The 15,495-nt window shown below is 39.1% G+C and overlaps 2 protein-coding genes across 34 annotated transcripts in view; one reads left to right on the plus strand and one right to left on the minus strand.

The window, feature by feature from the left end:
* The window catches only part of TSR2 (TSR2 ribosome maturation factor), a 1,158,091-nt gene that overhangs the window by 276,832 nt on the left and 865,764 nt on the right, over nucleotides 1–15,495 (plus strand). The gene's annotated exons all lie outside the window — the stretch shown is intronic.
* HUWE1 (HECT, UBA and WWE domain containing E3 ubiquitin protein ligase 1) overlaps nucleotides 1–15,495 on the minus strand; it is a 650,778-nt gene that overhangs the window by 33,833 nt on the left and 601,450 nt on the right. For 16 of the 18 annotated variants that reach the window (XM_050776804.1, XM_050776792.1, XM_050776798.1 and 13 more), the window contains 9 exons: nucleotides 15,005–15,164; nucleotides 14,377–14,735; nucleotides 11,678–11,873; nucleotides 10,251–10,418; nucleotides 8,983–9,128; nucleotides 8,484–8,550; nucleotides 7,072–7,286; nucleotides 2,747–2,958; nucleotides 1,821–2,003 (listed from right to left, as the gene is read on the minus strand). In XM_050776804.1, the coding sequence (XP_050632761.1) occupies nucleotides 1,821–2,003; nucleotides 2,747–2,958; nucleotides 7,072–7,286; nucleotides 8,484–8,550; nucleotides 8,983–9,128; nucleotides 10,251–10,418; nucleotides 11,678–11,873; nucleotides 14,377–14,735; nucleotides 15,005–15,164 (1,706 nt within the window). The remainder of the gene's footprint in view (nucleotides 1–1,820; nucleotides 2,004–2,746; nucleotides 2,959–7,071; nucleotides 7,287–8,483; nucleotides 8,551–8,982; nucleotides 9,129–10,250; nucleotides 10,419–11,677; nucleotides 11,874–14,376; nucleotides 14,736–15,004; nucleotides 15,165–15,495) is intronic. The other 2 variants (XM_050776802.1, XM_050776797.1) reach the window with 1 other exon arrangement.

Consider the following 15,495-nt stretch of genomic DNA (forward strand, 5'->3'; position numbering starts at 1 on the left):
TATAAGACATCAAGCCTGGATTCATCAAAACAGGAAAATGTCATAAAAAAGAAAAATGTGACAACCAAATGCAACATGTGATAACTCACTGAAGCCTGGATCAAAACACTCTCCCCCAGAGTACAAAGACATAATTGAAATAACTGGAAGTATGTCAATATAAAATTATATAAATTTAGTATTATTATATTATTGGTAAATTTCTTGGATATGACAATGGAACTGTAGCCATACAAGGAAATGTCTGTTCTTAGGAGACAGATGATCAAGTACTCAGAGGTAAAGATTTATACTGTTTGCAACTAATTTCAAATGATTCAGCTCCTGAAAGGACAGAAAGGGAAGAAATAAAGCAAAATGTTCAGCAGTGGTTAATCTAGGTAGACACACGGTGTTCATTACAGTACTGTGAGTTTGAGATTTATAAATGTTTCAAAAAATTGATACGTTTGTAGCAAAACGACAATTTAGTCATCCTGAAGGGGTCATATAGGTCAAAGGTATAATAATTTGAGCATGAAAAAGTGACTGCAATGATCCAAATAAATTCAATCACCAGTTTAAAAACAAAACAAAACAAAAAACAATGAAAAGTTGAGTCCATAATAGACTTAAAAAACAGAAAGCCAGAAAAAAACCTACATTTGAATCTCAAATGTAAATAGGAAAAAATTAAGAAATTAAGTTTTTATACTGCCTAATAGAACTTGTATTTTAGCACAACCAGACATTCCCTTTGGGACTAACACAGAAAAATGCCAGTTAATAATGTATTCGAAATGAGAAATTAGAAAGCTGTTATTCATAAGCCTCAAATAATTGACCCAGGCAAGAATTATCAACTGATGTTAAGGCTATTATTTAGGTATATGATTGACAGTGCAGACATCTGTAAAGTGCCAAAATAACAACAGAGATGACTTTCTATTAAGAATAAAAAGTGCAATTACCATGGGAGATGTGTCTCCTACAATACAATATGAGCTATACATTACCTAGGCTACACATTTCAGCCCAAAATGTTTAAACTGCTTCAATAAGCCTCTAAAGCCTCTAGATCTAACTAGAAGTTTACAGAACATAACAGGAAGTAAAGGATCAAGTTAAACTACACTGCAAGGAAGCAACTGCACCAAATTTAGAAGGCAAAAACATGGTCGCTTCAACAAGCTAGAATCATGAAAAACAAAAACAAAATAAAGATCGAAATAATTTTTAAAAAAATTTGTATTAGAATAAGAGAGATTCAGAAGACATAGCCAGATGTAAAACAAGTCCTTAATTGGATTCTGGTTTGGAGAAAAATGCTTAATTATGGATTTGGGAATCAGGTAGGATGAAATTTATTTTCATAGCAAGGAAGTGATCGGTAACTGAAAATAAAAACGAAAATGCCCCAAATTTCCCCCAACACAATAGCATGTATCATATAATATCATTTTAGTAAAAAATACATTATTTATGCATGCAAAGAAAAACACTGAATAATAAACCAATAAGGTCATTATGGTATCTGGGTGGTAGGAATACTTATTTTTACTCATCTGTTATTTCTTATAATATACATATAATCTAATAAGTGGTTATTTTTAATTAAAATGGGGGAAACTTGAAAAAAAAAAGTCACTAATAGTTCAACTCTTGAGTTTATAGCAAGTAAGAATCAAGGCTTTAAGAAAGACAAGTGCTAAAAGCCACAATAAGAAAGACTCGGGTCTCCCACTTGTACCCAAAGTTTTCGCACCACACCAGCTACCTCCACATCCTTCACATAGTGAGGCTGAAGAGAAGGAAAGCCTGGGGCTGGGGCATGATTTTACCTGGACAAATCTAAGCTGTGAGGTACTCTAGCCAGGTCATTAACCAGTCCCTTCTTCAGGAAGAGCCGAATGATGTTGTTCATGCCATTGTGCTGGGTCTTCGCTGTGGCACTGCTGTAGAAGCTGGAGGTGGAGGGGCAGGACTCCATGATAGTACTGATGATACACATTACTGCCTGAAGCCTGGGAGAGAAGTTTGACATCTCTATCATATGAATATAGCCATTTCTCAGGCCAAGTCTTTACAAAATAGCCTCAGATAACCCTCCTGTAACTTCTGTGCTTCCTTCTGGAAATAACATCTAAACAAACAGGTGAAAACACACTCCCTAGGTGATAGCATTCATTTTCTCTTTTTTAGACAGGGTCTCACTCTGTAGCCCAGGGTGGAGTACAGTGGTGAAATCTTGGCTCACTGCAACCTCCGACTCCCGGGCTGAAGTGACACTTCCACCTCAGCCTCCCAAGTAGCTGGGACTACGGGCAGGTGCCACTATGCCCAGCTAATTTTTCGTAGAGATGGGGTTTCGCCATGTTGCCCAGGCTGGTCTTCAACTCCTACTCCTGGGCTCAAGCAATCCACCAGCCTTGGCCTCCCAAAGTGCTGGGATTACAGACGTGAGCCACCGCGCTCAGCCCCCATTTTAAATAAAATTTAAAATATAAGATCAAATAACCTGCTCAACTTCCTTGAAGACCCTAAAAATACACTTAACATTTCCCTTTGTTTTCTCTATGTTTACCCACTTACTCTAATGGTAATCAGTGCTCTGGGTATTTTCAAGCACCAGAACTATTTGAGTGGACCAGAGTGTATGATGCCAGTATGACAAGAAGTTTTGTTCAAATGCAAAACCACCCATGGACTAAGAAAAGAGTAAGGGGATGTTCTTGGCTATTAGCCCTGGATCAGGTACGAATCTTACCTGGCATGCTTCTCTGTACTCTCAGCCATAGCCAGTGCCCGTCCCAGGGCTGCTTTTACTTCATTCACTAGGGCCACCTGGGCATCTGTGCCACTCCCTGCTGCAGCCAGGCTTGCGAGGAACAGGCGGGCCAGGGCAGGGGTGTCCTTGTCTTCTGCATTCTGGGTATGTGGGAGCAGGTGGTCCAGGACAAAAGCTAGCACACTGCAGTCCTGAAAAGTCATGAATCATGACATTTACTTACAAGCACAATTATGCCATATCATTTTTGATACACACACACATAGTATTTCCTTAAGTCACCCAATGAGTGATTATGATGTCCACTTTATAGATGAAGAAGCCAAGGCTCAAAGATACAAGCAAGTAAGGAGCAAATCCGGATTTCAGAAAACTTCCAAACGCCACCCATTTCCCACTACACAGCTTATACACTGTTATGTAGATGTCATGTATTTTTAAAACCATTTTTAAAAAACTTTATTTTTATTAAAATGTTTTTAAGGAGATGAGGTCTCACTAGATTGCCCAGGCCAGAGTACAGTGGCTATTCATAGGCATGATCATCTCACACCACAGCCTCAAACTCCTGGGCGTTTGTTCTCACACCTCAGCCTCCCAAGTAGCTGAGACTACAGGTATGTGCTATTGCACCTATCTTAAAATATTTTTACATGTGTTATTTAATAGAACTACTTACAGCAAATCTATAAATAGGTAAGTATTTTCTCATCTGATAAGCAGTAATCTGAAGCCTCCTAAAAAAGTGGCTTGCACAAACGAATTTAGTCAAGGGCTAAGGATTCAAACCTTGATTCCTAATTAAGTGGTATAAACCCTTCAGTGTTCAATTAAATTGAAATTATTTACTGACACAATGTGCCCAGGACCCTGTGCTACAATAGAAGCTGGTAAGAGCTGAGCAAGAGACAGCAAAGTCACAGAAACTAATATGCAAAAATATTTAATGCAAGGTTATTTAAAATAACGAAAAAGGCTCAATAGAGGACGGAAATTAAGTCAGACTCTTCTTTTTTCTCTAACTATAATTCCTGCCTAGACAATTCCGTATCTTAGAAACCAATTCTGTTGCATTCAAGCAAATTTTGGATGAAAATACACTGAATATTTTGGAACTAGATAGGTGACAGTTGCACAACACTGTGAATGTACTAAATGCCACTCAACAGTACACTTTAAAATGTTTGATTTGTAACTTTTACCTCAATAAAGAAAATGCATTGAATAATTCAAGTCTGGGAAACTGAATAAAGTGACCTTGTTAAAACAAAACAATTAGAAATAACCATTAATTTCCCAGTGGTGAATACATACAAAGTTAAAACTGTTTTCTGAATAACCACATAGAAAGGACTTAGCTTTAGAATCACAGCCCTAGCTTCCAATTTTAGCTCTGCTACTCTGTAGTATGGTCCCAGGCAAGTTACTCTCCTCTATTAAAGAGATCAGTATCAACAACCTTGCAGTGTGGAGGTGAGGATTAACAAAGTATTTATAAAGCACTTACCAGTACCCAGTACTGGTAGGTCACTGGACACATATTAGGCAGATACTTAATAAATTTGTAATTAAATGTCTTAATCCACAAGTAATACTATTATACATTATGAATACAACTGGCATAAATGAGTTAAAGCTTTGGAATAAAGCCTGGCTAGGTGTGATGGCTCATGCCTGTAATCCTAGCACTTTGGGAGGCTGAGGCAGGAGGATGACTTGAGGCCAGAAGTTTGAGACCAGCCCGTGCAATATAGCAAGATCTCAAAAAATAACATTAGCTGGGCATGGTAGCATGTACCTATAGGTCCCAGCTACTTGAGAGGCTAAGGTGGGAGGATCACTTGAGCCTAGGAGTTCAACGTTGCAGTGAGCTATGATTGTGCATTCTAGCCTGGGAGACAAAGTGAGACTCTCTTTAAAAAAGGAAGCCTGGCCGGGCGCGGTGTCTCACGCCCGTAATCCCAGCACTTTGGGAGGCAGAGGCGGGCGGATCATGAGGTCAGGAGATCGCTAACACAGTGAAACCCCGTCTCAACTAAAAATACAAAAAATTAGCCGGGTGCAGTGGTGCGCACCTGTAGTCCCAGCTACTTGGGAGGCTGAGGCAGGAGAATGGCGTGAACCCGGGAGGCGGAGCTTGCAGTGAGCCAAGATCACCCCACTGCAGTCCAGCCTGAGCAACAGAGCGAGACTCTGTCTCAAAAAAAAAAAAAAAAAAAAAAAAGAAGCCTATTTATGTATTTATAGGACTTATGTCCAGAATACATTAAAAAACTCAATAAGAAAATAGAATAAAAGAGTTGAACAGACATTTCCCAAAAGAGAATAAACAAATGGCCAATAAAGACATGAAAAAAATGGTCAACAGGGAAATGCAAATTTTAACTATAATACAATACCACTACAAACCCACTAAAATTGGTAAAATGAAAAAACACCAACTGTTGATCTCCCATATGCTGCTGGTAATAATATAAACTGACCTGGCAACTCCGGAAAACTTTTGGCATTAACAGAACAACTATCATACTCTAGAGGCTCAGCAATTCTTACTCTTAAGCATATACTACCCAACAGAAATTGGGTAGTTCACCAACAGACATATTCATAAGAATGCTCATAGCAGCACTATTTGTGATAGCTCCAAAGGGAAAATTACCTAAATATTTATTAGCAGTAGAATGGGTAAAAGATGTATTTGTTTTGGTACATGGTACATTTCACAGTGGAATTTTATACAGATGAAAATAAACTTCACCTGCACGCAAAATGAATCTTGCGAGTATGTTAAGCAAAAGAATCCAGGCAAAAAAAAAAAAAAAAAAAAGAGTACATTCTATGCGATTCCATTTATATGAACTACAAAACCAAGTTATGGCACTAGAACTCAAGATAATGGTTGAGTGAAGGTGAAATGGTTGGGAGGAAATGCACTAAAGAACAAGGAGGGCAGCTTCTGGGGAGCTTGTAATGCTTTATTTAACTTGGCCAGTGGTTACCTAGGAAAAATAGACTATTTTAAAGATTTGTGTATTTTTCTATGTATATTAAACTTGGATTAAAGTAAGAATAGCTTTAAAAATGGCAGTTGCTTTCAAAGACTGCAACACTAGTGCCCCTACTCACTCTCAGACCCTTTTGCCACTTACTAACTATAAAATTACAATGTGATCCACAAAACAAGACACCCTTATGGGAAAAAATATCTGGGCACCCATTTTACATATGTGGGAACATGATATAGTTTCTCAAAGTGGCCCACTCAACTTAAAAAAATCTAACCTGAGGATAATCCCGCATCAGGACACTTCATTCTTTTCCACAGCTCTACTAATGAACATTTAGGCTTTTCCTATATTTTTATTACCAATACTGCTACCACATCTGGTGTCTTTGCACATGTGTGAGTACATCTGGAAGATAAACACCTACATTCTTATTTATAAGGTTTATTCAACTGTCCTTTAGACACTTTTACTTAGATGCCCCACAGATACCTCTCAAAACTCCACATTTTCTCTTCAAGCCTTCCCCTCCCCTTCTATTTTCTTGTTAGATGCCAACCCATAAAAGCAATAAAAAAAACCCCACAAATCAAGAAACATCCTTGAGTTTTTCCTTCTTCATCTTCCAAACCCATTTCTTGTCAATTTGTACCTTAAAAATGTTCCTTCAACTCACTCATTTTCCTCCAACTTCACCAAGATCATACATTACTAGATTACTCAATCAGATTCCTAACTGGTCTCTCTGACTGCAGTCTTCCCTCTTCAATCTCCACAATGCAGAACAAGGGACTTTCAATAGAACAAATCTCATTAACTCTCTCAGTGAACCTGATGAAAAAAGGCCTAGCTCTTTGAAGTTTCTTTTGCCACAGAGTTTCACTCTTGTCACCCGGGCAGGAGTGCGACGGTGCAACCTTGGCTCACTGCAATCTCTGCGCCTCCTGGGTTCAAGTGATTCCCCTACCTCAGCCTCCCGAATGGCTGGAATTACAGGCGCCCGCCACCATGCCTGGCTAATTTTTTTTTGTATTTTGAGTAGAGACGGGGTTTTGCCATGTTGGCCAGGCTGGTCTCGAACTCCTGACCTCAGGTGATCCGCCTGCTTCAGCCTCCCAAAGTGCTGGGATTACAGGCGTGAGCCACCGCACCCGGCCTTGCATGTCTTAAGATGCCTCTTCTCACTCATTACTTGGGTTAGCACTTAGCATGCACAGCTTCCCAGCAGTGTCTGACACAGGCGGTACCCAAATGATGGAAGTACAGTATAACATCTTAAGTAGAAGTTGGAAATATTACCTCTTTGATCAGTTCAGACTGGCCCACAGTGTAGCTGTAGTTGGCAATCAGGGTAGCAATACCAACATAGGACCTCACCAACTCTGCCAGAAGACGAAGGATAGTGGAGGTAGGCATTAAAGGTTTGCTGCCCTTGCCTTTCTGTTTGCCTTCCTCAGAGGCCCGGTCCCCTTCTTTATCTTTCTTCCCATCTCGAGACTCCTCTGGAGTTGAAGCTGTTGAGAAAAGTCAAACACCGGTTCAATTCCACACTGGAACACTGGCAAAATCAAGTCTTAGATGGAAAGAATGCTATTTCTCCTCCTCTTTAAGCTACTTGTACAAACTGAATGCTCTTGTGACACTGCAGTGGAAGAGCAGAGAACCAGGATAACTCAGGTCTCAGACGTATGTGGTTACAGTACAACAGGGGTGCTTTGCCCAACTATTTGTGCATCTCCCTCCATTTCTCTCCTTTTACATACTCCAGAAATACTCTACTAACAGTTCTTCAAACACGTCTTACTCCCTTATTTCTTTCTTCCCTTACGTCTGCCTGGCACACTTTTATCTAGTTCAGCTCAAATGCTGACCTCCTCCATAAATGCTTTCCTTTCTCATCTAGACACATTGTGAGATACTTTACGTGTCCATCATACCTTATCCAAGTATGCCTTCATTCTGGCAGTTATCTTGCATTATAACTCTTGCAGGTCTCAGTCACTAGACAAAGTTCTTTAAGTACAGGGAACAAATCTGATCCATTTTGGTGTCCAATATAGTCTGCCACATAGTGGGCAATGCTTCTCTTGAATCAGCACCATCATCCATACTATACACTACATATGGCCAGTATACCCAGTAAAATGAGTTAACCAATATTTCACTAATATTAGCCTTTTAAATTTATCTCCAGGAACTAGTATGATTTTAAACAAAATGTCTCCTAATTTGGATCACAAAGACCTTTCCTATATAAGGAGAAGCAGCTCTTTAAGGGTCTCATTAGACTTACTTCCACGTGACATTTTTCTAGTTCATGGTGAGTAGTCAACGGGCTCTGTTAACACTGCTGGAAGGCGGGAATCCACCACGTAAAGCATGTAGCTAGAATAGTATCACTGGCACAAAATCTCTATAAGTCAGCTTTTAGAAGCCCCCAAAATAACTATAGGGTGATTTAAAAAGTTAAAACTAAAATATGTTACCATAGCAACCATTACTAGGTTGGTTAACTTATAGTTCCTTTAACTTTATCATATAGAGACTCTTTATTTACAGAACACTGAGCTCACCTGAGAAAGTTCACTTAGACAAGTAAACGTTAATAATTAAGTATGTATTCTCCTCCCCCCTGCACAGGACACCCATAGTTTTTTCAAGTTGTTTTCCTAAGGAATAAGAACACAGGAGGGAGAAAAGCAAATCATTACCCTCTCCTTGGGAGGTCCCAGATGCGGAAGTCTCAGTGGAGGCACCATCTGCAGCAAAGACCTGACTCTGTAGAAGAAGAAAACTCCTGAGCTATTATGAATTTCAAAAACACCCGCCTGCAAATGGCAGAACTCCTTCCCAGGGTACTGGCTTGGAATGCCACAGATTCTCTTTGGCCAACCTTTTAACCACCTTACACCTTTATACTATAATCTGTGGGAAGCTATTATAAATACAGTGACTGGGAGACTGCAGGGGGAGGTGGGGAAGGAAAAGGAAAAGAAAAAAAATTAAGGAAACAGTTCTAATCCTAGGAGAGGAAAAAAAAAATTTCCAGGGACACCCCAATTTTGTCTTTGTAGTCAACAGATAATTTACAAATACATCAAAATTAATACTTTTGAAATTCCCCTGGGATAGCCCTAAATACTGAGACATTTCAATACACAGGCATTAAAAAATGAGAAGAAAGATAAAATGCTGTTGGAATTGACTTACATTAATGGAAAAACCTGACTGCGTATCAAAGTCACTGCTCTGACGCGTAAGTGACCGGTACTGCTGGTATACATCATCACCCATGTCTTGCAGGAGCTGGCCAACCTCTTGGGTCATACCCCCAGGTTTAGGATCAGATTTATCTGCTAGAAAAACAGTAACAACCATCAAAAACAAAATAAACCTCTTCTACAATTGGACAATGTTAATACCTATCTAGTAGTCTTGGTCAATTTCACATCAAGTGCCTATGACTGTTTACATGGTGATATTATAGATAATGTTAGAGTGCCTCACCCTAATATTACAAAAACTAGTCTTGTGATCACAGGCAATTAACTTAGTCTCACTTTCCTAAGCTGTAACTACAAACCTTAAGTGAACACAGCTGGCAGTATTGCTCATGCAGTGGTAGGTCAATAAATGGTTGCCACAGCTATATAGCTAAACTATTTCGGGGAGGAGGTGATAAGATAGGGTAAAGATTCTGGGGTGGTAGGAGAACCAAGGAATTCTATATGGATCAGGGTGCTGTACAGATGAAAAGCACCAAAGTCAAGACTCAGATTTCTTTTACTTATTAAAGGCAGTATTCATCAATTTTTGGCAGTTGTTACCTATCAAATAAGTATGTCCTGAATAAAATCTAGAAGGACCTTACTATAATGAAATCCTATGTTCCAAGCAATTCAATCATGACTTTCCTAGTGCTTGTAAGATGCACCTTAACTAGGAATAAAGGTGGATGGGTGTGGTGGTCTCAACAGTTAGGAAGCCCAGACACACCTCCTAATATTGTCTCCAGCTCAATAAACAATAAAACAACAATGAAAAGGTTTTGCTTGAGTATGAAAACATTAGAGACTTCCTGGTGTCTTATTTTCAACCTCTCACAGAACGCTATTATGTCCTTTTAAATCTTTGTTCACTCTTCCCCCTGTATGGTGTGTATTCTCATATAACAGAACTCTGGCAATCTCCTCATCCATTAAAGGTTCATTTTAGAAATCACGTACACAAACAAATTTTCTTACCTATGCACCCTCACTAGGTAAGGTGCCTCACCCTAAGGATTTACCATCACCCTGGTATGTCATACTATATGACTATTAGCTTCTTCAAAGACATGCAATGGGTATCTTATTTATCTGAGCCCCAGAGTATGGGCACATAGTGAGTGCTCACTAAGCCATGAGTTGGCTGAAATGACCCAGGCAAAGTAACATATCCTCTAGTGCCCAGTCTCCTGAGGTAGGCTAGCCACATACCTTCCTCTGGAGCATGGTATGCAGCCAGAGCATTCAGCATATCATAGATCACTTCCTTGATAGTATCAGGGATGACAGGCAGAGGTGAGGGCTTCAAAGGGGTGGTCTTCACCAGCTGTACAGCATTAGGGCCTTTAATTCTAAGATTCTCAAATTCATCATCTGAAGCTAAGCCAAAATGAGAGAGAAAAACCAGTCAATCATGAACCAGTACCTAAACTAGGTTATTAATAAAGACTCAGAAGGGGGCATGTGTAATATACAAGCTTGAGATAGGAGACCATTTTCAATTAATGTTCAAGTACTCTACTATAAAACCTGGTTTCTACTTTCCTTAAATTCCACAGGATTTAATACAGCACTACCAAATAGTAAAGGCTTGTGTTAGAGAAAACTGGTTTTGAAATCCAGTTGTTACTTCAACAAACCTCAATTTTCTCACTCTTCAAATTTATTTTGAGGATTAAATGAGGATATAATCGAGAAATGCCCAGCACAGGGGCAGGCACATAGCTAGAACTTCCAAAATAATTTCATCCCCTTCCCAACTTTTTATTAAAAAACAAAACAAACCCAACAAACCTACAGAAAAGTTCAAATAGTGTAATATGATAAACATCTATATACTTTTCATCCAGAATTACCAAGTGACTACTCCTGAATACATCTACATGTAGCTCCTAAGATCAAGGACATATGTATTTTTTCTTTTTTATTACCAAAAAAGTCAGCAGAGAGGAGATCAAGGGTATTTTTCTACAAAACTGCAATACCATTATAATACTCCCCAAATTTAACAGATACAATTATATTACCTAATACATAGCACTCAGTTTTCTCCAAATCTCCTTTATCTGCATCCACAGCCCAACCAAGGCTGGTGGCGATTATCTCTCTAGACTACTTTTCTCTAGAAGAAATGTTCCTGTATTTTTTTCTTTCATAACATTAATATTTTTGAAGAGTCTAGGACAGTTGTCTTATATAGAACATCCCACAATTTGTATTTTTCTAATTGTTTCCTCATAATTAAATACAGGTCAAACATTTCTTGACAGGAATACACAGATGATGTCGATTTCCCACTGTGTTACATGAGATGTACATCCATTTAATCCTCAATTATCACTTGATTTGTAAACCATTAACTATATGTAAAGCCTACTGCCCCACTAAAATGAGCTCTTTGAAGGGAAGGACTAGAATGAATGAGTCCTCAGTGTCTCTGGCAGGGATTACAACAGGGCAAGGCCCAGAGAAGCTACTGAAGTACCTAATGAATTGACCCAAATGATCAACTAGCTAGCAAATGTCCTAATAGTTGCCTAAGGAGGCTCTTCAAGTCACAGACCCCCTCATAGATAAATTTCTGGATTTATACCAGGCCACAAACTTAATCTCAAAGGCCAGGAGCAAGTGAAACTTACCAGTTCCTGAGCCTCGAGGGGCAGGAAGGGCGATGCGGATACAGCAGTTGGCCACTTCTGTGAATATGTCTGGATTGCGGCATGCGGCTGGCCCGAGGACACGAAGGATGTAGTTGATCTCCCGAGAGCCGAGGCTGCCAGACACAACACCAGAGGTAGTGCTACCAGCTCCACTTGTAGCTGCTGAGCGAACAACCTAGTAAAGAGAGAAAGAAACACCGCCGATTAAACACTACTTTCTAAAAATACAACTGCAGTCAAGGAAGAGTTACCAAGACTAAAAGCTTTTGATTTTTGGGAGAATGATATTTCATTTTTAAGTACTGTCCCATCTTTTCTTGATTCAAAAAACCTGGCTTATAAAAAAGTTGCAGCATGTCTCAAAACTGTCAAGTATTAGACCAGACTGCATGTGATCTTTACAGAAACTGGGAGATGTGTCAAGACTATAGATCCCACATAAGTTCCACATTAAAGTGTCAGCTCCTAAGCCTCTCCAAACTGTCACAATTTTAAATCAGAATGGTTCAAAAATATGTAACACTGTAATCCACTTAGTGTACTGGAACACAATTAAATATTTTCTTTACGTCTCAAAGTCAACCATCAGTCTGAGATAATGATAGCCACTGGAGATACTGAACTATCTATATATTGTTTGCCTTGATAACATAGGGCTTACATATAGCTATGCTTTTGCTCTTCTCATAAAATTGCTTGTTAATAATGGAAAATCCATGAAAGCATGAAGAAAATAACTCAATTGTATTATTTTCCATTATCTATAATTTCGCAAACTGCATGCTCACAATGAAAAACATCTTTTGGTATCTTAATGCCTTTTTTTTTTTTTTAACCAAATCAATCATGCCCTTTAGTGTATTATAACCTCTGTATCTTGCCTGTCTGGCTGTAATTATAAAATAATTTCCATTTAATAAACACAGAAAAGTTTAATTTCAATATAAAGGATGAGCCATAATTTATCCAATCCCCTACTGCTGGACATTAGACCTCCAGTTTCTTGATATTACAAGCAATTCCACAGTGAACACTCTTACATATGCATCTTGGCATACTTGATGTTAGTTACCAGATAAATTCTTAGCCATAGAATTTCTAGGTCAAAGGATATCTTAAACCGAGAGTATCAAATTGCCCTCCAATGTGGCTACACCAATTTCCACTCCTACCAAAAGTTAAGAGTATGCCTGGTTTTCCACACCCATACTAGTAATGAATAGTATCAAGAGTTTACATTTTGCCATCTTGATACATTAAGACTGTCACTGATGTTCCTTTGTTCCCCACACCCCAACTATAATTTACCTAAAGTTTAAAACTTTAAAAGTTTTCCCTCATCCAATGAGGACTTACACTTTCTCCTAGCCCTTTGAACTTGTAACTTTTAAACATTTATTTATAGAAAGCATTTCAAGTTTCTAACATCAGAATTGAGTTGTATACAGTTGTTCCTTCCCTGCTGGGTTATCTCCTGGACTGTGGATCACTGTACAAGCTACCTTAAACAGCTCTCTTTCTCTTGATTTGGCACATGTGAGGTGAAATCAAGCAGGCTGTGTAAAGAACTGTCTGAAGAATCTAAAATGCATACTCAGATATACAAAAACTGATACCACTTTTCTGGCAAGCAAGTTAAAAAAATACTTGTAATACCTTTTGATCCAATTACTAAAAATCCCTAAGTAACCATCTTAAACATGAACAAAGTTAGGCACAAAAACGCATATTGCAACACTACTTATAAATGCAGGAAACAATGTCCTAAGAGAGGAAAATGGAAGCAAAGTCTAGTAACAGTCATTATTGATGACAAAGAATCAGTAGAAGAAAAGATTTTGTAGAAGTACTGAGAAGGAAAAGCCTCACTAGTAGGACATTTGCCCCTTACCCCTCCACTGTTGTCTTTCTTTTTTTTTTTGAGACAGTCTCACTCTGTCACCCAGGTTGGAGAGCAGTGGTGCCATCTCGACTCACTGCAACCTCTGCCTCCCAAGTAGCTGGGATTACAGGCCGTGCCACCACACCCAGCTAGTCTTGAACTTCTGACCTCAGGTGATCTACCTGCCTCGGCCTCCCAAAGTGCTGGGATTAGAGGTGTGAGCTACCACGCCCAGCCTGTTGTCTAAACTTTACAAATGTTTTTATTTTTTATAATTATGTTGCTATTTCTTCTACTGCTTTATAAGTTTCCCAAAATATAATAACCTGTTTTCTGATCTGCACAATGGGTATTTGTTAAGTGTCTATCACAGTGCCTGGCAGATTACAAACATTCAAAAAGCTTTAACTATACTTTTATATTCCAAAATACACTGTTTTGAGAATATGCTCTTGGCTGAACACCTGAGAGGTACTCCTACAAAGGAATGATTTTGAAGGTATGAACTTAGGAGAAGGTATCCCAGTTCTTTACTAACAGTTTTTGGCTTGGTTAATGAAATCTAGATTAAAAAAAAAAAAAAAAAAAAAGAAATCCAGATTGCTGGAGAGGACTTTCTAGCAATAGGATCATCCCTCCCAAGCACAGAATTAGAAAATTCTGTTGGGCGGAGTATACAGTACACATATCCAGCTATAGACATGTAAGAAGAACCAGAAGTCTATTTGTTCTCAGACCAAGGAGAACAAAGGTATGATGTAAAGCTAAACCAGAATCTGATACAAAACACACTCACCTTTTCCATGGTATGACGAAGGGTACAGGGGTCCTCAATGATGTGTCTTAAGAGAAGGGTGACCAGGGGAGTAAACCCATTGAAGCCTGAGCTCTGGGTCAAATTCAAGATCATGCGGGTACTCTTCAGTTCTGCAAACATCATGGCATATTTGTGGTCCCGGGTGAGCCTCAGGCAGAGACGAAGGGTGGCATGCAAAGTATCTGGGTCCACAGGGACTCCCAGCATGCTCACACAGGCCCGGATTAAAACAGTCACCATATCTTCTGTCAAGCCCTGGATCAGGATCTCCCCGATTTTTGTTTCCTCCAGGCTTGTCTCCTTTTCAGTGTTTGTACCCTCTAGGGCCAAAGGGGTATCTATGAAATGGGAAAATAACAGTTTAAGACAGTTTAACTTGATGTTTATTTCCTTCCATGCCTCCCTCCTAAGTAACTGGCCAAGCACTTGGGTCCTATTAAGAGAAGCATGCCAAATACCAATTTTAAGACCAGATGAAAAAGCATAAGGGAGGCCTATATATCTTTAATCTGTTAATCAAGCTGATGAAAATAACTCGCAATGAAATTGGCCAGACCTTAAGCCACAAAGGCACATTAGCTTTAGGTAAAACACTCTTGGTACATACCGTTGCCTTTATTTTCTTTACGTTTGATATCCATTTCTTTGCTTTCTTCCAGCGTCTTCTCTAGTTCCTGTCCATTGCTGTTTTTTGAATTTTTATTCAGCCGAGGTACCCTGAGGAGAGTCAGCATCACAGGGCGTCGGTTCCCTGTTTCCTCATTAACCTAGGAATTCAAACAGACATTAAAAAAACCTCTACCAAAAAGGAATTATAAAGGTGGGGAAGGGGAGGGACATCTCCCAGATAAAATGCTACAACAGAAGGAACTCTGGCAATTTATCTCACCTTTATCATTTATAGAGAAAAAACCTGAAAGTCCCCAGAAGGCAAGTGGCATACACAAGGCCTTATAATGAACTGTAAACCTTCCAACAGAGCAAATACCATCCTTAACCACTCCCTAGCCCTTGACTAAACACTTAAAATCATTTCTAAGAGGGATAGTATCAAATTGCCACAGACTCAAGGTCTAATCAATGACCTTAGGAAGACTC

The sequence above is a fragment of the Macaca thibetana genome, chromosome X (genome assembly GCF_024542745.1).
Source record: "Macaca thibetana thibetana isolate TM-01 chromosome X, ASM2454274v1, whole genome shotgun sequence".
Classification (NCBI taxonomy): Eukaryota; Metazoa; Chordata; class Mammalia; order Primates; family Cercopithecidae; genus Macaca; species Macaca thibetana.